This window comes from Sus scrofa, chromosome 1, assembly GCF_054392235.1.
Source record: "Sus scrofa isolate SSC_HxYL_T2T_F1_AM1 chromosome 1, Sscrofa_HxYL_maternal_Yorkshire_Landrace_v2.0, whole genome shotgun sequence".
Taxonomy (NCBI): Eukaryota; Metazoa; Chordata; class Mammalia; order Artiodactyla; family Suidae; genus Sus; species Sus scrofa.
In genome coordinates, this window is record NC_139383.1 from 149,202,825 (window position 1) to 149,225,413 (window position 22,589).

Genomic DNA, 22,589 nt, shown 5'->3' on the forward strand with positions numbered 1-22,589 from the left:
TATATACATACATTCTTTTTCTTCATACTATCTTCTATTATATTCTATTCCAAGAGTTTGGATATAGTTCCCTGTGCTTTACAGTAGGACCTCATTGTTTATCCATTCTAAATGTAATAGTTTACATCTACTAACCCCAAACTCCCAGTTCATCCCACTCCTTCCTCCTACCCCCCTGGCAACCACTAGTCTGTTCTTTATGTCTTTGAGTCTGTGGAATCTAAAATATGGCACAAATGAACCTGTCTGCAAAACAGAAACAGCCTATAGTTGATTTTAAAACCCACTGTATTCCCCCTGCCTTTGCACTTCCTTTTGTTTGAAATCATCTTGCCTAGAACACCAGGTAAGGAATACAGCATCGATATTTGGCATTTAAATGCTTTAACAATCTCACATTTGGTTACCCTCCTTTGGGCTGCCTTAAACCCCAAAAGTCTGCTAGCTCATTTCAAATTCTTTGGGAATGGAATTATATTTTTAATGTAAGTGACTCATATTTGAGTAAAAGCTTCCTCCTAACATTTCCCTTTTTGCTGCCTCCACAGTTTATTTAAATAAATTATGAACTTCCATCCCTTTAACCTTATCAATAATAAAGACCTAAACACAGATGTCATCTCTCACCTTTACCACTGTGACATCTGTAGGAAAGTTTTGCTTTGCCTTGTTGATCAGATAGCTTTTAACACCTCTCTTTGAATGTAAAGCAGTAGGCTTTCCATACCTGTGGGGTCCACATGCCCAGATTCAATCAATCATGGATTGAAAATATTTGAAAAAAATTTTCCAGAAAGTTCAAAAAAATAAACTTGAACTTGCCATATGTAAGAAAGGACAGTTGAGCCTTGGACAAAAAGAGTTAGGGGCACCCACCCCTCACAGTTGAAAAACCACATTTAACTTATAGTCGGCCCCCAGTAAATGTGGTTTTCCCTGGTCCTTTCATATTTGAAGTGCTGCATATGAGGGTTCAGCCAACCAGGACTGTGTAGGACTGTTATATTTACTCTGGGAAAAAGTCCAAAGGTAAGTGCAAATGCGCAGTTTAAACTGTTCAAATAGCAACTCTATATAGCATTTACACTTATGTACATTTATAGGGCATTTACATTGTATTAGGTATTATCAGCAATGCAGAGATGATTTAGCTAGGAGGATGGGAGTAGGTTAAATGCAAATACAATGCCATTTTATATAAAGGGCTTGAGTATTTGGGATATTGGTATCTTCAAGGGTCTTGGAAACAACCCCTCATTCATTAGAACTGTAGTTCCAAAACAGAGAACTACAGTTACCCCTTGGTAATTACAATTCTATCAAGAATTCAGACTATTCTTTAAAGATATTTACCACCAATTATTAACAATTTACATCTTATCCTGCTGTATAGCACAGGGAACTATATCTAATCACTTGTGATGGAACGTGATGGAGGATAATGTGAGAAAAAGAATGTATTTTTATAAATGTGTGACTGGGTCAGTTTGCTGTACAGTAGAAAACTGACAGAACACTGTAAGCCAACTATAATGAAAAAATAAAAATCATTAAAATTTTTATATCTTAAACTAGTCCTCCCATGAACCAAATTATTATGGGTTTTAAAAGCTAATAAACTCACATTAACAAATAACAACATTAGAAAAACTGACTTGAAACCAATCTATACTCCATGCCCTGTCAGAAAAAAAACTAATTGCAAAATAGTGGATCATAGATTCCTATTTTGGTAAATACCCACCCCCCAAAAAAATCCAGAAAACAAAATACTCATTTAAGTTACACATTAATGTTCACATTAATAGGTGAAACAACTCTTTTTATCTAACTACCTATGTTATACATATAATGGTCACTTAATAAAATCAAATTGGTGGGTAATTATCATGTTCAATATATTGAAAAAGGAACTTAAAGTTTAAAGGAAGGGAAGAAGATAGAAACTAAAACTCAAAGGATATTTCACAATTTCACACCAGCTTCTTTTTTTTTTTTTTTGTGTGGGTACTCAAGGCATGTTTATTGAGTATAGTAAACACAAGTATAATTTAATATTTGAGGCAGCAGAGATGCAAATCTGATAATGCAGTCCCTGAGCTCGGCCACTTATAGGCTCTAAGGGACATTTTTGGTAACTGCTGAAGCCCAGGGGAACAGACTCATTTTTATTACTTCTGCCCAGAAGAAAATGAATTCACTAGTTTCTATTTAATTCCCAGACCTGTGGATGGGAGGAAGGGGCAGAGTACCATCTTTGACTTGGATATCTACCACATTCTCCCAAGGAAGGCCAGTTGTTTTAAAGACATTGGGCTATATTTCCACTTTGGCACAGAGGCAGCTCCATACACGGGTTTAGGACTAAGGGTGTGCTCAGTGCAGGGACTGCAGTCCTGGCTTCACCACTTGCTGCTCTGTGACTCTCACACCAGCTTCTTGTATTTGTGAATTATCAATAATATCTGATGTTCACTGTGTATGTGGAAAGTTGTAGAACTCTCATCATTAGGGAAATTGGTTTATATAAATGTACTCAGTGATGAGTATTCTTAGGTTTCTAGACATAATGCATAGTCTCAATTTTAAAATATAAGGCAATTCTAATCACCCTTTCTCCATCCAAACTAAAACACTGACTTTTGAATCAGCTGTTTTTTCTCAAAAATCACTTAGGAATCACGGTTGCCTGAATATAGTTAGTTAAAACACACACAGGAGGAATTCTACATGAAAGGTATGCCTTAGGCATCAGGGGTGAAAAAATCACAATTTTTTTTTTTTTTTTTTTTTTGAGAGCTATACTTCTTCACATTAACTGCTATAACCGAGCAGGACTCTGAGAAGCCTTCTAAGAGTGGATCCCCCTCATGTCCTCTACCTGCCTTTTTGTCTATAGAAAACCTTTACTCAAAAATCAATATAATCAGAGAGGTGAGAAAAGACAGAGAAGAAGGAAAACAGTCAAGCAAGACAAAATAATAATAGTTTAGCCATTCAACAAAGTCAATGACTTTTCGTTCTTCCTCAAGGGCTAGAGATGATGTGCTAAGCCAGGTTCTTGGAGCTGTTTTGCAGATGCTGAAGTCCCCGCCGGGTGGAAAAAGTTAACTGTATGCTGCCCATAAGCATATAGATCCCAGAACAGTTGGAACCAGAAAGTGGATGCTGCTGACTCCCAATTACCTCACCACCCACCAATCAGGAAATTGTCCATGAGCTGATCACACCCTGCTCCTTGAACAGCATAAGACAGAGTCCTCACTACCCCCTTTAAGGGGGGGAGGCAGTCCTTGAGATATTGGCCTGCTGTATTCCCTCTTTGCCAGGCAATTAAAGCTACTTTTTCTGTTTCCTCCAACTCTGTCTCCCTGTTGGTGTACAGAGGCAGCCAATATTCTGGCAATGCTCCTACCTGCAGATGTTTTCACAATTTCTGTGGTGTTTCTGAGGCCCATGAAGTCAAACTGATAAAGCCGCCAGGATTTCTGATCAGCTGCCTCAACCGAATTTTTTCTCCATCTATAAATCATTTCTTCTTTGGGGTAGCCATCTAAAATGCAGAACAAATGTTAACACTTGGAAATGTGGTTTATAAAACATTAAAGTCAAACTTATAATTATGATCACTTCATAGGAGTTGAAATTTTAGGCCATATTTATTTTCTAAATTTCCCTCAACCCCCCCCCCCAAAAAAAAGGAATGGTCAAAAGGCCACCTAACGCAGAAGGTTTCGGTGGCAGATCTTCACAATCAGGAGGGTGTTCCTAGCCACAAAACTCGCTATAGTCTGTGTGGACACAGCACATATCTTTCACCATCCAGGGCTGTGGCTGTAGTTGACGTTCAAAGAATTGACCTGAAGGTACTGGTCAGAATCTCACTAGCCCATGAACAGTGGGATCTAACTGCCTGGCCCACACCCGCCAGACCTTCTGCCCTTCCCCAGAATTTAATCCACTCAGATCTCAGGAAAGATGAATTTACTTTTGTAAAATTTTATACCTTATTATAAATAGCTTTTATTATTTCTAACATATTTATTTTACTTATTTATTATTATTACTGAAGTATAGCTGTACAATATTATATAAGAGGTATATAATATAGTGGCTCACAATTTTTAAAGACTATACTCCATTTATGGTTATTCCAAACTATTGGCTACATTCCCTGTGTTGTACAATGTATTCTTGTAGCTTATTTTATACATAGTAGTTTATACCTCTTAACCTCTAACTTATACTGCCCTCCTTCCCTCTCCCCACTGGTAACCACTAGTTTGTTCTCTATATCTATGAGTCTGCTTTTCTGTTATGTCCACTAGTTTGTGTTAATTTTTTAGATTCCACATCTAAGTGTTATCATTCAGTACTTGTCTTTCTCTGTCTGACTTATTTCACTTAGTGTAATACTTCAGAAAAGACAAAGTCAATAAGGCAATCATTCTAGGATTTGAGAGGTCGAATGACTCTTCGTCATTCTCTGCTTTTGGTCTCCAGCTCTGATCAGTGAACTCTGACCTTTTCCTGAGACCACTTCCCATCTTGTTAATTGCTCTGGTGTGTCTGCTGCTCCAGGCTTAGTGTTGGCAACATGCCAAAGCTGGGTGTCTTAGATGGGGGCTCTGAGCCCAAGCCAGAGATTGGCCCAATGCATATTTTTCAACTCCTTCATCCCCTCTTCTGAACAGCGCTTGGGACCGACCACACCATTAACTTGAGGCTGGAGCTCTCATGTAGGCACCATCTTGACAAGTTATACTGCACACAAAGCACTCCACTGACACACATAAACTTATGCACACATATTAATAAAGTGGTTCAAAATTGCTAGTTAAACATATAGATGACTTTGTAAAAAAAAAAATTCTTTTAAGACAAACAAACTGCTTTCTCCATTATTTTCCCTTTCTGCCCATCAAAGACTAAACTAGAGCACATATGTGCTTCCTGCTTTCCAATTGTGGATTGCTCTGCGAAATTATTGTCAGCATTGAAGAGATACTTGCTCTCCCCTAATTTGACAGTGCTGGTATCAAGGCACTTAGCCTCAGCCTGAAGTAGTCAAACATCATAGTTGGGCATTAGCCACAGTCTCAGTCTCCTCATTAGGCTATCAAATTAGAAAAGGTACTTTATGCTGTAATTCTGTCTTTTTAACTTTGTTTTGTTCAACAGCTTTATTAAGATTTAAAAAATCACATAGTTAACATACAAGCTCGGTGGTTTTTAGTATATTCTCAGAGTGGTGCAACTGTTATCATAATCTAATTTTAGACTATTTTCATCACCCCAAAATATAACCCCAGACCTATTAGCATTCACTCCTCAATCCCACTCCTTGTACACATCATACACTTTAACCAGTCCTAGGCAACCACTAATATATTTTCTGGCTACAGGTTTGCCTATTCTGGGCATTTCATGTAGATGGAGTCCTACAACATGTGAGCTTTTATAACTGTCTTTCTTTCCTTAGCAAAATGTGTTCAAGTTTCACTCAGAAGTAGCACACGTCAATACGTCATTCCTATTTATTGTTCAATAATATTCTGTTGTATGGATGTGCCATATTTTGCTTATCTATTTTTCATCTAATAGACATTTTGGTTGAGTCCACTTTTACACTTCCATGAATGACACTGTTACGAAAATTTGGGTTTTTTTTTGTGCTTTTTTAGGGCAACCACACTGACTGAGACATTATATAAAGTTCTTGGCAGTGTTCCAGGCCACAGTAATTTCCAAGTTATTGTTAACTGTAGTTTTTTAATGTGCTACCAAAAACAAACAAACACCATAAAATTACATTTCTCATTTGAAATGCTGCATTGAAAAGTTCTTCCCTCTTTGGGCTGGGCTACCTGGATGGCTCTTCTTTATGGGTTTCCAATCCTTGGCTGTTAGAGATGCGGAGGGTGAAGGAGGCTTGCTGAGTGGTGGTTATGCCATTGTCAACTGAGTGGACTTTGAGTATCCTGTCTTGCCTGACTGACCCTCTGGGTCCCTCCTCTTCCTACACGTTCAGTTTAGGATACCATAGGTTAAGAGGCAGCAGCCTTAGGGAATTAAATTCTGGCCCGCCTTTTGTCTAGAGAACAGTGATATTGTTTTGAATGATGAGAGTTAAGTGATAGCTCCCTGTCCATTGCATTTGACCTACTTCGAGAAACATTTAGAGGGCAAAGATGATACCATTGATTTAAAAGCCATAATATGAAGCTGTTTTCAAATGTCGTTTTGTTTCTATGAAAGAAAAAAATCCTGCTTTGGTGGTCAATTTTTTGTCTGCAGTTGTTCCTGTATTCAAGCACAATAATTTTTCCAGAAGCTATGAGTGACACGGTTTTCCCAATTCAAATGTCACACAAGTGCCCCAGAGCTTGGGAACAGCTTCAGGCATCAAGAACAAATTTATCACTGTCAGGGTAAGAGGACACAGATTTTAAGAGATATTGTAGAGTCTACTGGACATTGTAGGGATTACTGGGTATTGTAGAAGCTAGTGGACATTGTAGTGTATACTGCCAGTTCACAACACTCTTTGTTCGCCACATAGAAACCATATCAGAGTCTTCCTTAGAATTCTTCATTCAGAGATTTCTCAACTACATGTAGTCCAGCATTCAATGGCTTTTATTATTAAATAAGGCTTTTGAGTATCCTAGAATTAGAGCCTGTAAGTTATTGTTGAGTCTCAACACATTCTTTATCTGGTTTCTAGTTACAAGTAACCAGTAAACAAGCCACTCTTGGGAACTTATCTTTTTAAATATGACAGGATGGTTTTTGAAACACTAGGTCTTTATCAATGTAATGGATCATGTCCAGGATTTTAAAATAAGATATAGTAGAAAAGAACATTTCAGAAGATATCATACATAGTACCTGTAAATATTATTTTGTGCTATTTTCCATATGGGAACATTATTTTGTGCTATTTTCCATATGAGAACATATGTGTATGTCCTGATTCTGGAATGGAAAATGTATTTTCCAGGATACTTGATGTGCAAAGTTTGAAAACTACCATCTAGAGGTATTTTGCAAGTTCAGTCCCTTCAGGAACAGAAGGATCATGACAGAGGCCATGGGTTGGACTGGAATGAGAGGGTCAAGGGCAACTGAAGCCTACTGTATACAGTCTGGGCAAGGGCAAAGCAGTCACCTACCCCGAGAAAATCTTCCCAGTCACCAAATATTTTGGCCTTTCCAAAAAAGGCAGAAATGTGGAATTCTTAAATTTAAATCTCTTAGGTTTACTTTTCTTTATTTTTTATGGCCACATCTGCGTCATATGGAAGTTCCCAGGCTAGGGCTGGAATCGGAGCTGCAGCTGCCGGCCTGCACCACAGCCACGGCAATACCAGATCTGAGCTGCATCTGCGACTTATGCTGCAGCTGCTCGTGGCAATACCAGAGCTTTAACCCACTGAGCGAGGCCAGATACTGGACCTGCATCCTCACCGAAGCTATGTGGGTTCTTTTTTTCTTTTTTTTTTTTTTTCTTAGTTTTTTTATTTTTTTTGTCTTTTGTTGTTGTTGTTATTGTTGCTATTTCTTGGGCCGCTCCTGCGGCATGTGGAGGTTCCCAGGCTAGGGGTTGAATCAGAGCTGTAGCCACCGGCCTACGCCAGAGCCACAGCAACGTGGGATCCGAGCCGCGTCTGCAACCTACACCACAGCTCATGGCAACGCCGGATCGTTAACCCACTGAGCAAGGGCAGGGACCGAACCCGCAACCTCATGGTTCCTAGTCAGATTCGTTAACCACTGCGCCACGACGGGAACTCCGCTATGTGGGTTCTTGACCCACTGAGCCAACAACAGGAGCTCATAAAATCCCTTAGCTTGTACATGTGGATAACTAACTAAATTTTGTGTAACAAAGTATGTCCGTGGGATGGATGTTGGACTGTAGGGCATCAGTTGGCATAAGGTAGAAGTTTTTAAGTTGTGCTTTTCCTTGGGAGACAGCAGTGAGATTGGCTGGGAGGTAAAGTCAAATCAGGCCCCTCTGAGTTATGTTTATTTTTGCACTGCTTTTCAGTGTTTCATAACACCTAGATGTGATTACATCTTATTCTTTTTAGTAATTCTAAGAAGAGTGTCATTGACCTGATTCCAGTTGAGGCTGGAAGGGGTTAATGTGGCAACGTGAGCCTGGCACATCAGCCACCAAATGAAGGAGACAATGTCCTCTGATGACCCTTGCTTGCTGCAGTCTGGGGGGGACACACATATGCTGTGGGGACACATGGCTTCCTAAGTCTTCTAAGGCTCTACCTCCTCACTAGTTATAAAAATTAAGTTATTTGTGAGAATGACCCATTGATAAATTTGAAATCGTAAGCTTTGTACAATGGAATAACCAAAAAGATTTTTAAATTTTTAAAATGAAAATTTAAAAGAGTGTTGGCACAGAGAATATTCACAAATAAAGAATCTAATAAAAGACTTTTGCTCAGAATATACAAGGACTTTCATACTTCAGTGATAAAAAGACACGTCATCCAATTAAAAAATAGGCAAAGGATCTGAATAAACTTTTTTTAAAGAACATATGGTACATATGGCTAGTAAGCACAGGAAAAGAAGCATAACATCACTAGTTATTAGGGACATACAAATCAAAACTGAAACGAGATATAATTTCATACCCACTAGGATGGTTAAACTTTAAAAAAAGAAAAATAATAGATGTTGAGAGGATATGGAGAATACCCTCACACACTGTTGGTGAGAATATAAAATAGGAAAGCCATTTTTGGAAAGTAGTTTGGCAGTTCTCCAAAATGTTAAACATATATGCTTCTCCAAGGAATATATCCAAGAGAAAGGGAAATATATTTTCACTCTCAAACCTGAACACTTATGTTCCTAGCAGCCATAGTCATCATAGCCAAAAAGTGGAGACAACTCAACATGTACCACTTGATAAAGGGCCAAACAAAACCATGTATTGTATGATTTCATCTATATGAAATGTCACAAACAGGCAAATCTGGAGGTTGCCTAAGACTAGGATGGCGGTAGTGGGAATAGGGAATGATTGCTTAATGGATACAGAGTTTCATTTTGGGGTGTGGAAAAAGTTATAAAATTAGGTAGTGATGACAGTTGTGCAATTCTGTGAATATACTAAACACTGCTGTAATGCATTTTTTTTTTTGGCCTTTTTAGGGTCACACTCATGGCATATAAAGTCCCCAGGCTAGGGGACAAATCAGAGCTGCAGCTGCCAGCCTACGCCATAGCCACAGCAACGTGGGATCCAAACCGTGACTACTACCTACACCACAGCTCAGGGCAATGTCAGACCCTTAACCCACTGAGGCCAGGGATCAAACCTACATCCTCATGCATACTAGTCGTGTTCGTTACCACTGAGCCACAGGGAGAACTCCTAAGACGTACATTTAAATTGATGAATTTTATGGTATGTGAAATATAGCTCAACAAAGGTTTTTTGTTGTTGTTGTCTTTTTTTTTGGTGGGGGCACACCTGTGGCATATGTAGGTTCCCAGGCTAGGGGTCGAATCAGAGCTGAGGCTGCTGGTCTACGCCAGAGCCACAGCAACTTGGGATACGAGCTGCATCTGTGATCTACACCACAGATCATGGCAACCCGGGATCCTTAACCAACTGAGCAAGGTCAGGGATTGAAACTGAGTCCTCATGGATACTAGTCAGATTCATTTCTGCTGAGCCACAGTGGGAACTCCAAAGTGGTTATTTTTTAAAATTCTGGATTACCATAAAAATACAGAGTGCTGGTAACCTCAAAAGCTACTTGGGAACAACCTGCCCCCTTTCTCACATACAGATATCCAGCTGCATATGTGTGATGTAGATAAAGACACAATCTCAAGTCCTCCTTATGGGAAGGGGCAGGGTCTGTGGATGTGGATTAGACAGAAGTTTGAGAGATGGAATGAACACCTAGCTTTTCATCAATCTTAACGGAGCAGTCAGCAATCATCCTGACCATTCACCTCATCCCCCTGCTCCTGCACAAAGCTTTTAAAGTGCAAAGCTGCCCCTGCAGCCTCAAGGAGAAGTTTCAGGAGCTATGCTGGATTCAGCAACATATCTAAGGGAGAGTGCACAGCTGTGGAGTGCAAACAACTCTGACCCCTGTCAACTTACCTGGCTGTGTCATAAACATGGCCAACACCATGCTCATCACTCTTCCAAAGTGCTCAGGGGGGAGAGTGGAAAGGGGCAAGCAGGGTCAGAGAGTTTAAATACCTCACTTTTGCACATTTCCCAGGACCCCTTCAAGGGGCTTTGAAGAAGCCTTTACTTCCCAGGAATCTGCCTCTGGCTTGTTAAAATTAAGGTCCATTCATCAGTTACAGCGGCAATTAACACAAATAATTATATTGGAACTCCACACCACTTGAATTCTGATCGAAATATCTTAATTATCAAATTCCTTGTGGAAGGGCTGATATCTTTGCAGGAATATTTGTCTATCTTAAAAGACTGAAGCTCTTCAATAGAATTTTAATAATTTTTTTTTCATATAGAGTCACTTTAATCATAAAAATTGTTCCTAGGAGTTCCTGTTTTGGGTCAGCAGTAACAAACCCAACTAATATCCATGAAGATGCAGGTTTGATCCCTGGCCTCACTTAGAGGGTTAAGGATCTGGCATTACTGTGAGCTGTGGTGTAGGTCACAGATGTGGCTCTGATCCCGAGTTGCTGTGGCTGTGGCCTAGGTTGGAAGCTGCAACTCCAGTTCGACCCCTAGCTTGGGAACTTTCATATGCCACAGGTGTGGCCCTAAAGAGAAAAAAAAAAAGTTCCTAGAATGAGTAAGTTTGCTTTTGCTTTAATTATATTTTGTCTAACATAAAGAGGTGTTCATTTTTAATATTTATTTTATTTATATATTTATATAGGTATTGATAAGACAAATAATACCCATTAAACCTTATATATTTATTTTGTGTTAAGTCCATTCAAAACTCATTAATTTTAACCATTTCCTGCACATTTCCCAGGAAATTATTCATTGTGTGCACTCATTTTCTATTAGGGTATGGTTGCTTGGTAGTGTTGTGTCAATTTCTGCTATATAGCATAGTAACCCAGTCATATATACACACACACACACACACATATTATATATATATAATATATTTATTTTCTTATACTGTCTTCCATCATGTTCTACCCCAGGAGATTGTATATAGTTACTGGTGCTATGCAGTAGGACCTCATTGCTTATCCATTCTAAATATAATAGTTTGCATCTACCAACCCCAAACTCCTCCTCCATTCCATTTCCTCCTCCTCCCTCTTGGCAGTGACAAGTCTGCTCTCCATGTTCATGATCTGTTTCCGTTTTGTAGCTAGGATCATTCATGCCATATTTTAGATTCCATATATAAGTGACATCATATGGTATTTATCATTCTTCACTTAGTATGAGGATCTCTAGTTCCATCCGTGATGCTACAAATGGCATTATTTCATTTTTATGGCTGCATAGTATTCCATTGTATATACGTACCACTTCCTCTTCATCCATTCATCTGTTGATGGACATTTAGGTTGTTTCCCTGTCTTGGCTATTGTGAATTGTGCTGCAATGAGCATAAGGGTGCATACATCTCTTTGAATTGTCGTTTTGTCTGAATATATGCCCAGGAGTGGGATTGCTGGATCATATGGCAATTCCATATTCAGTTTTCTGAGGAAACGCCATACTGTTTTCCATAGTAGTTGTACCAATTTAGATTCTCACCAGCAGTGAAGGTTAGTTCCCTTTTCTCCACACCCTCTCCAGCGTTTGTTATTTGTTGACTTGTTAATGATGGCCATTCTGACCAGTAAGAGGTAGTACCTCATTGTAGTTTTGATTTGCATTTCTCTAAGTATCTTTTCATGTGCCTACTGGCCATCCATATGTCTTCTTTGTAGAAATGTCTATTTATGTCTTCTGACTATTTTTTGACTGGGTTGTTTTTGTTGTTGTTGTTGAGTAGTATGAACTGTTTGTATATTTTGAAGATTAGGCTCTTTTGGTTGCATTGTTTGAAAAGATTTTCTCCCATTCTGTGGTTTGTCTTTTTGTTTTTTAAATGGTTTCCTTTGCTGTGCAAAAGCTTTTGAGTTTAAATAGGTGCCATTGGTTTATTTTTGTTTTTATTTTCATTATTCTAGGAGGTGGATCAGATAAGATGTTGCTATAATTTATGTCAAAGAACATTCTGCCTATATTTTCCCCTAGGAGTTTTATGGTATCTGGCCTTACATTTAGGTTTTTAATCTATTTTGAGTTTATTTTTGTGTCTGGTGTTAGAGAATGTTCTAATTTCTCTTTTACATGTAACTGTCCAGTTTTCCCAGTGCCATTTACTGAAGAGCCTATCTTTCTTCCATTATATGTTCTTTCCTCCTTTATCATAGATTAGTTGACCACAGGTGCTTGGGTTTACTTCTAGGCTTTCTATCCTGTTCCACTGATCCATATTTCTGTTTTTGTGCCAGTAACATACCATTTTGATGACTGTAGCTTTGTAGTATAGTCTGAGGTCAGGGAGTCTGATTTCTCTGGTTCTTTTTTTTTTTTTTCTACATATCGTTTTGGCTATTCAGGGTCTTTTGTGTTTCCATACAAATTTTAAAATATTTTGTTCTAGTTCTGTGAAGAATGTCATTGGTAATTTGATAGGAATTGCATTGAATATGTAGATTGCCTTGGGTAGTAAAGGCAATTAACTATATGACTATAAGACAACTATAAGACACTGATGAAAGAAATCAAAGATGACACAGATGGAAAGATATACCAATAAAAGAAGAAAAAGAAATAAAAGGAATCCAAATTGGAAAAGAAGAAGTAAAACTATCACTGTTTGCCATGACACTATACCTAGAAAATCCTAGAGACACAATCAGAAAACTGTTTGCGCTTATCACCGAATTTGGTAAAGTTAGGATACAAAATTAATACACAGAAATAGACTGCATTTTTTTCTTTCTTTCTGTCTGTCTGCCTTCCTTTCTTTTTACTCATTTATTTATTTATTTATTTTTGGTCTTTTTAGGGCCATACCCATGGCATATAAAAGTTCCCAGGCTAGGGATTGAATCAGAGCTGTAGCCACTGGCCTATACCACAGCCACAGCAATGCCAGATCTGAGCTGCATCTGCAACCTACACTGCAGCTTGCAGCAATACTGGATCCTTAACCCACTGAGTGAGGCCAGGGATCAAACCTGCACCCTCATGGATACTAGTTTGGTTCTTAACCCACTGAGCCACAGTGGAATTCCTAGACTGCATTTCTATACACTAACAATGAAAGATCAGAAAGAGAAATTAGGGAAACCATCCCATTTACTCTCACATCAAAAAGAATAAAATACCTGGGAATAAACCTATCTAAAGAGGCAGAAGACCTGTACTCTGACAAGTATAAGAAACTGACGAAAGAAATCGAAGATGACATAGATGGAAAGATATACCATGCTTTTATGTTGGAAGAATCAATACTGTCAAAATGTATCCTTTTTTTTTGAGATATATGATCATATCATCTGAAAATAATGATAGTATTGACTTATCCAACATTCATGATGTTTTTTATTTTTATTTCAGTCATATAATTCACTGAAGCAATGATAACATCCCTGAGAATTGCTTTATGTCTGGCATTTAGTATCTTCTTTTAATAATTCTTAGTGTTTTTTGAAAACATCCTCACAGCCTGGTTCGATTCCCAGCCTAGTACAGTGGGTTAAAGATCTGGTATTGCTGCAGTTGCAGCTTAGGTCACAACTACTGCTTGGATCTGATCCCTTGCCCAGGAACTCCATAAGCCGCGGGGCAGCCAAAAAGGAAAGAAAGAAGAAAAAAAGAATGTGAGCAGGGAAGGTTTGATGTGTTTCAAAAAGAACAGCAAAGACAGCAGGGCAAGGACAGATTAGGGGAGGGGGAGAATTAGAAGAAATGGATAGGGCAGCAGCAACTGGTCAGCAGACATGGCAGCAGAGGGTCAGATTAACCCAAGGATCTGGGAAATTAAAAAAAATTAGAGTTACAATTCTCATGAGATAGGATTTACACACACACACACATACGCACACACACGTGTATGTATGGGTACATGTGTGAGTACATATATATAAAAGCAACTTACTAAAACATGTATCATAACATTGAGTGTTGACAAAAGTGGGGAAAAATAAATTAATGTTAAATTATGGAATGAAATGTGGCTCTATCTGCTAAAGTAATAAATATTCATAAATTTCGACTTGTGAATTTATTTGACAGAAATACAGTGCCAGCAAAAAAGAATAAAAACAGTAATAAAATAAAAGTGACACAGGCACCCAAAAATACTTATTGCCATGCTGTTTTTAAACTTGAGTGGTAGAAGAAATTATGCTCCATCCATATTCTTGATTACTACATAGCCATGAAAAAGAATGAAGAAAGACAGTTTACTGCTTTGGAAGGGTGCCCACAGCCCTGTTTAAAGTGCAAGATCTAGAATCACGCACTGAATATGAGTATGTTAGAAAACACATAAAGTGCACGTACATGTGTGTGTATGTATGTTTAAGCAAAAATCGACGTATGTGCTCCCCCTGGCTTAACATTGAGCAAGGATGTGGGTACCATGAGGTGGATAGGATGACTTTTAAAGTTACTGCAGTATGTAACATCACCAAAAAGTCACCTAGAATACTGTTTTGCTCTGTGTCTGCTTAAGAGTATAAAATGAAAAACTAGAAACTAAAAATAATAAAATGAAATATTTCTATTTGAGGAAACTGTGGGCAAAATATTAGCAATGGTGATATATTTAAGACTTTTCTGATTATCATAATACCTAAACTTATCCAATACTCTTAAAATATGTAGATGTATCCAATACTATTTTAATACTCAAATTTATCCAGCATTTATTTTAATACCTAGATTTGTTCAAAAGTTGATGTTTAGTTAATAAGCTCAAATCTTGGATGCAGCTTTGACTTCAGAGATATGGTCTCTGAGTAATTATAATAAGAGTGCCTGGCTAATTCCACAGAATGGACCTTAATTCAGAGATGTCTGGACTCCCTGTGATTCAGCCAGCCATGATCACATTTCTCTCACTTCCCACACTTCAGGAACAACCAATTAGAAACAAATGCAAAAACATTCAAGTGTCACTCTTTGATAATAACCAAAAAATTACACTTACTAGCAGAAAATGAGAGAGAAAAGCTCTGAAAAAAGAAAATGCATATGAGTCTGAGAAATTTAATTCTAGCTTCCATGAAATTGCAAAGGACTTTGCAGAGAGCAATGTTCAAATCATTGCCTTGATTGTTAGAATTTTATTATGCTAATTGTAATTTGTTTTCTAGTTTGTTTTTTTTTTTGGAGGATGACATCTTTTGTTTGACAACACTTTTGGCAGGGGTTTCCCCATCCATTTTTGGAAAACTGCCACACTGTCATCTGTGTTACATGGGGGGCACAGGCTGTCCTTGTCTCACAGGTCACATGGGCTTATACTGATGTTCCAGGGACGCAGAGCAGATACAAGGACGTGAGACTGGGGCAGAAGGAGAACAATCGCTACTGTGTGGGGACTGGCTCTGAAGGCATCTTTGTCTCACTCAGAGAACAGCATTTTCTGAAAGAGAATAGTCCTCTTTGGTATTTTCACATTGACGCATTTTCAATGGCCATCCTGCATTAGGGCCAAAAGTTGTTGAGACAGAGAGTAAGAAGCAATAGCTTCTGAGATTCAAGAATGTGTGCCTCGTAGAGGATGCATGTTTGAGAAACTGTACAGAAGGTAGAAAAGTATTACAGGAAAGGACATGGGTTGACTCTAGGAAGGAGAGTGTGGAGAGGATGGTTATGAGTGCTGGGGCCAGAGGAAAGGGGCTAAAACATGTGGAGAGTCCAAGAGAACAAGGCCCTAGAGGGAGGCTTCCTTCCTGGAGAGCCTCCCTCCCATGTCTGAGTGTCACATGAGCCAAGAGCTCCTCTAAAAGACTGCGGGTACCCTAGACACTCATTAGCACATCCTCTGTTGTAGATTACATGCAACCATTTGCATCCATTTAGCTCACACAGAAATAAGCTCTGAGAAAGAGCGATACCATCTGATTTCTTTTATACAAAACCAAACCAAACCAAGCTCATAGATCCAGAGAACAGATTGGTGGTTGTCAGAGGTGGCGGGTAAAGGATGGGAGAAAGAAAAAGAAATAACTTCTGGGAAATAAGCTTGAATTATTTTCCTTTTGGTAAGAAAAAAGTGAGGACTGCTGAGTTCACACAGACTCCCCTGAGAGGCACACTTTATTGCCACCTGATCTCTGATGTTGATTGCTTCTCAGCCAGATAGTGAGAGGGAGCTTGCATTTCCTCAAATCAGGAGACTGCTGTGGAACACCTCCCAAGACTCAATAAGCATGTGAATGAGCTACAATTTCAGGGACAGAGGATTGCCTTCCCAGTAACCAAAGCTGTATTAAATTAAACAACCTCAACCACTTCAATCAGAGTGAGAACTAGCTAGGTAAATACAAGTCACTGTCAAAAAGTGCTCTTATTAAATGGCCCTGTGATTTCCTTCAAATTGTAATGAAGATAAGCAGCTTGAATGTCAGTGTGATTCACAGCCATGTAGCTGCATCTGAAGAACGTGGGAGACACTTCTCCTAAAAGCTGCCTTCCAGTGGACTGGCCATGATCAGCATGCATTGGTCCTGAGGATGGTGCCTTGGTCATTTAGACACTTTGGGTGGCTCAGGCCCACATCTGGCAGGTGCCGGCAAAAGAAGTGTGACAAACCACCAGGCTCTTGGAATTCACTGGTCTTCCCATATTCCACTGGCTTGACAGATGATGGAATGACCTTTTGAAGACTCAGGTGCAGTGCCTGCCGGGTGGCAATACTTTTCAGGGTTAAGGTAAGGTCCTTTGGGAGGTTGCATATGCTTTGCATCATCTTCCAATAAATGGTGCTGTTTCTCTGATAGGATTTTCAGCTTCAGGAATTAAGGGATGGGGATGGGAGTGGCACCAATAATTACCATCTGTCATGACCCACTAGCAAAATGTTTGCTTCTTGTTCTCATGAATTTATGCTCTGCAGGCCTCCAGAACTTAGCTTCTACAAGGAGACACATATGATTCCATGGAACTGGAGGTTTAGACAGTCACCCAGACACTTTGGGTTCTTCATGCTTCTGAATCAACAGGCAAGGACAGGAATTACTGTAGTGGCTGGAGTAACTGATTCTAACTGCTATGGGAGAAATCAGGTGAGACCACTCCACAGTGGAGTTAAAGAAGAATGTGGTAGAATACAAGAATATACTGGGTCCTTTAGGACATCTCAGTAAAATTATGTGCTGTGGGTGAGGTCAATGGAAAATTATAACAATCCAACTTGCGCAGGGCTACTAATGACCCAGACACTCGGGAAAGAAGCTTTGTATCACCCCACCAGCTAAAGAACCATAACCAGCTTAGGTACTTGCTGAAGGCAAAGGGACTATGGACTACGTAATGCAAGAGGGTAGTTATAAATACCAGTTATGAATATAGTTACAGACATGAGGACTATAACTGTCATGAGTATTTCTTCTTATTCTGAATATATTTTTTTGTGTGTAAAGCAAATATTTTTTCTTCTTTTATTCCCTTATGTAACATAAGACACATTGACTTTATATTATAGTATTTAAGTATTATTAACTTTACATTGTAGTATTTAAGTTACAAGATATCAAGGGAGAAGAGTAATCACCACTCAAGGACTTTATTTCCTTTCTGAAGGAAGGACTTAGTGTGCTTCTTTTTGGGCTGTACCCATGGCATACAGAAGTTCCTGGGCCAGGAAATGAAACTGAGCTGCAGCTGCAACCTACACCACCACTGCAGCAATGCCAGATCCTTAACCCTCTGCACCAGGCCAGGGATCCAACCCACACTGTCACAGAGGTGATGCCAGATCCTTAACCCACTGCACCACAGTGGGAACTCCCAGGTTAGTGTGTTTTTCATTTGTTCACAGGATGGTTATTTGTATTCGTAACATGCTTGTTCAGTTGTGCCCAGGACGGTTTTATCATGTTAGGCAGAATTATGACCTTGTTATTGTCTTTTTTTGGAGATTAAGTATGGTTGAAGGTGATATGTATCAGTGTCAGGTTTATCAAGAGGAAGATTCATGATGCTTAATTTTATGTGTCAAGTTGACGGGGCTAAAGAATGCCCAGCTAGTTGGTAAAACAGTATTGCTGGGTATTTCTGTGAGGATGTTTTCTGATGAGATTAGAATTTGAGTCAGTGGACTCAGTAAAGAAGATTGCCTTGCCTAATGGCCGTAGGCAACATCCAATCCCTTAAGGGCCTGAATAGAATAAAAAAAAAAAATCAGAGGAAGGAGGAACTTGCTTCTTTTATTCCTTCCTCATTGCATGAGCTGGGACATATCCTCTCATCTTCTCTTGCCCTTGGCCTGGGATATGCATTATCAGCTTATCTGGTTCTCAGGCCTTCAGATTCAGGCTGAATTACGCCAGTTTTCCTGGGTCTTCAACTTACAGATGGCACAGAGTAGGGCTTTCCAGACTCCCTCATCATATGAGCCAATTTCTAGAATAAATCTCCTTTTTATTCAGTTGGCTCTGTTTCCCTGGAGAATCCTGCCTAATATAGACAGAGATTGAGATGCAGTGGGGTGTTAAGAAGGAAGGACCCTGAAGTGGGGATTTGGGAATAATCTCTGAACTTTTCTGGAAGTTAATGATAGAGGAAAAAGTACCTTGTCACCAGCCCTTCCTCTGCCTCCTCTTCCAGGCTGTACCTAATAATGTCCCAAGAGAGAGGCCCAGAGCCTGGAAGCTCTGTTCAATTATCTGGAATCAGGATACATAGCACCTTCAGATTAGGTTCACACACACACCACACACACACACACACACACACACACACACACACACTGCACACTCTCATAGGTGTACCACACATCCATAATCCCCGCCACACACCCTACAGTTACACACTTTCATGTATACACCACACATATACACAAAAGAATGTTCTGTGGCTACTTACACTGATTTACTTCCTCAGACTCCCACATTCCATCAGCCCAGATAATGGTGAGAAGCAGGAATATTAGCAGTTTATCACCTTACAAGACCTCTAAAATTTAAGATTCTGGCAAGAGAGAAAGGCTCCCTTGAAAAGCAAATTCTCTTTAGACAGCTTCAGGCCTCAGGCAGAGCATTATTAAAGTGATAATGGAAAATGGTTACTGAGCTACATTAAGATGCTGCCGTAAATGGGAACAGTGCTTATGTTTACTGAAGTTAAAGAAGGCACTTAGAGCTTGCTGCCTGAAGGGAGAAAGAAAAGATGAATGATGACCATGTAACACTGCAGGTATTCCGGTTTACGTGGGATTTAGTATAAAACTGGGTGGACCCATTACTGCTTCCTGAAGGAGTTACTTCTTGCAATTTCCTACTTCCTCAACATATGTATTTGTTGATATAAAAGTCACTTTGCAAGAGGCAAAAAAAAAAAAAAAAATGCATGCTTCCAAATGTTAACAAAGATGGTTTGCTGATGACTGACTCACACAAATGAAGGAATGCGATACAGATTGTCATACAACAGCCCCTTTGCCACCATGGTCTGTGTTCCTGGTAGATAAGCAACAGAGTATGAGGTGTGGGTTTCATACTTCTGTGTTTGCACAGTGGCAGCCTGACTGAGCCATCAGGAGAATTGTGCCCTTGGGGTCACATCGTTCCCTCTGCTTGAGAAATATTAACACTAACATCACTGATGTGACCAATGGCCCCGCCACAAAATTCTTCAATTTAAAAGCAAGGCTATTAGAAATCTATTACTCAACTTTTCTGTCTCTAAATGCTTGGTATAAACATCCCCAGGAACACCCTGAAAAAAATCCAGGTAATGCATGTGCTTATGCTGCAGCCTGGTATTTCTCCCATTTCTGTGCAGGCACAGGGACAGATCACAGGATCTATTTATGTCCATGTCATCGCACACATGCTTAATCTTCCCAAAGTGCTCAAGGAAGTGGTGTGTCATTCTTGCGAAAACATCAGAGGCACACCCCACAAGCTCATCTTTAAGATAGACGCACGGGAGTTGTATAAACAGAGCTACCTCCTCACATTGACCCTGTGCAAGATTTCTTCTCTCTCACTTCTGCATGAGCTTGCTCAACATGGCTGTGACCTCTGTGGACCTTTCCCTTGCAATACAGACTTTGAAATAAACTGAAGAACTCTTGAGCCTTAAGATAGGACCACAGAGGAAAGGACATAAACATATCCAAGAAACAGATGGCCCCGTGTAGGAGAAGGTAGTATTGAAGCAAACAGGGATGCAGAAGTAGGGAAGGCTGAGAATAAGATTGATGTTTCTTAAAAGAAAAATTCCAAATAACCAACAGGTACGTGAAAAACGGTTCTACAGAAGTAATCGTCAGGAAAATGCAAGTCAAAACCACAATAAGATATTGCATCATACCTGTGAGAATAGCTATGGATAAGAAAACAAGAGAGAACAAGGGTTGGTGAGGATTTGGAAGAAAGGGAACCCTTGTACACTTTTACTGGGAATGCTGGTTGATGTGGCTACTATGCAAAACAGTATGGAGGTTCCTCAAAAAAGTAAAAATAGATCTACCATATGGCCCAGTCATCTCACTTCTGGGTATGTGTTTAATGGAAATGAAACCAGGATCTTGAAGAGATAGCTGCATATCCATGTTCACTGCAATATTATTCACAATAGCCAAGATATGCCAAAAACCTCAGTGTCTATTGATGGATGAATAGATTGCTTTTTAGGGCTGCAATTGTGGCACATGGAAGTTTCTGGACTAGGGGTCTAATCGGAACTACAGCTGAGGCCCACACCATGGCCACTGGATCCAAGCCGTCTCTGTGACAGATGCTGTAGCCTGTGGTAATGCCAGATCCTTAGGGCCAGGGATCGAACCTGCATCCTCATGGAGCCCACTGAGCCATAGGGGACCTCCTAGATTTTTTCAAAAAATATATGAGAGACACACACACACTGGAGTATTATTTCTCAGCTATGAGAAAGAAGGAAATCTTGCCATTTGTGAGAATGAATCTGGAAGGCATTATACTATGTGAAATAAAACGAGAAAGACAAATACTTATACGTAGAATTAAAAAAAAAAAAGTCAAACTCATAAAAGTGGAGAGTAGGACGGTTGTCCTTGGGGTTGGTTGGGTGGGGGAAATGAGGGAGGTTTTGGTCAAAGAGTACACAGTTGCAGGAAAAAAAAAAGAGTAAGATTGTTGCCATCATGCATCTAAAACGGTTTGAAAGATTTTGTGAAATTTCAAAGGTTACCGATAAGATTAAATGTCTATGTTTCTACTCTGGGGTATATGAATAATTTATGCATTTTCATATTTTGAGGTAGCATATGCAGGGAATTAAAAATTAAAAGAATGACAGCAGGAGAGGAAGTTGCAAAAGATACGTTTTTTTGTCAAGCCTATGAAAATCCACCCCCAAATGTGTATGTCTGCCAGAATATAGCTTCTCATAGAGTAGGCAGGATTTTACAGAATCTCCATTTATGAACCAGATATCTCTGTTCAGGCTATCTCCAGGGAAAAAATGCCTGACAGCAGGATGATTTTTCAAATCAGGTTTCAAACGTTTTGAGAATTTTAAAAGATTATATGTGCAGATACAGAAAAAGTACAAAGTCAAAGTCACCAGCACCTGCAAACACCTCAGGAGATCATCTCGCTTTCCACTTGACAGAGCCTGGCAAGCCTTTGAGGACATTCCACTCTTTCAAATTGAACTTCACACAAACTTCAACTTGACTTGATGGTTATAGCAAGAGACTCCACGCAGGTGTTACATATTCTCAGAATCAACCCCCATTTTCATAACCCATGCGACACCATGCTGGGGGATGTTTTCTGGTACAGCTCACATAAATGAACACATTTTCCTAAAGTAGGGAGCCCAGACGAACAATTAAATAGGTCTCATCTTGTTTTTTACTATTTTAAGCCAGACTGTCTTATTCACTTTGGGCAAAATCTAGGTGTCTCTGAATAACCATTATTTTCTTCCTTATCTAAAATTACTATTTTCTTCCTTATCTAAAAGCAAGAAATAGAAACATTTCTACATTTTTCTATTTTTATGTGGTTTACTATCTTAACTTTTCAAAATTTAATTTTTTTAAATGGATTAAACTTTGCTATTAGAGCTCTGTAGGATGGCTTGGTCCGAATGGGATAAAGTGATAAAAATGTCTTTTGCTGAGCTGGGCTCTCTCCTTCCCCAGACTTTCCTCACTTGTCACATAGAGGTAGCTGTCAAATTTTTTCTACTGTTGTTGCATTTTCTATACATCCATCACACTCACACACACCTACATGCACATACCACACACACACACACACACACACACACACACACACACAGAGTCACACACATATGCCATGCTGGATGCTCCAAGAAAGTGCAGTAGTTCCTAGGAAAAACCCGCCAATCCACAAAT

At 39.4% G+C, this 22,589-nt stretch overlaps 1 protein-coding gene and 1 long non-coding RNA gene across 3 annotated transcripts in view; both read right to left on the minus strand.

Moving 5' to 3' along the window:
* Nucleotides 1–22,589, minus strand: part of GABRG3 (gamma-aminobutyric acid type A receptor subunit gamma3) — a 612,638-nt gene that overhangs the window by 46,311 nt on the left and 543,738 nt on the right. For both annotated transcript variants that reach the window (XM_084976193.1, XM_021098602.2), the window contains exon 6: nt 3,416–3,553. In XM_084976193.1, coding sequence (XP_084832319.1) covers nt 3,416–3,553 — 138 coding nt within the window. The remainder of the gene's footprint in view (nt 1–3,415; nt 3,554–22,589) is intronic.
* On the minus strand, nt 15,385–21,578 carry LOC146406429 (uncharacterized). The gene is made up of 2 exons (XR_014832083.1): nt 18,007–21,578; nt 15,385–17,944 (listed from the first exon to the last, which is right to left on the minus strand). It is a non-coding gene; the product is annotated as an uncharacterized LOC146406429 (long non-coding RNA).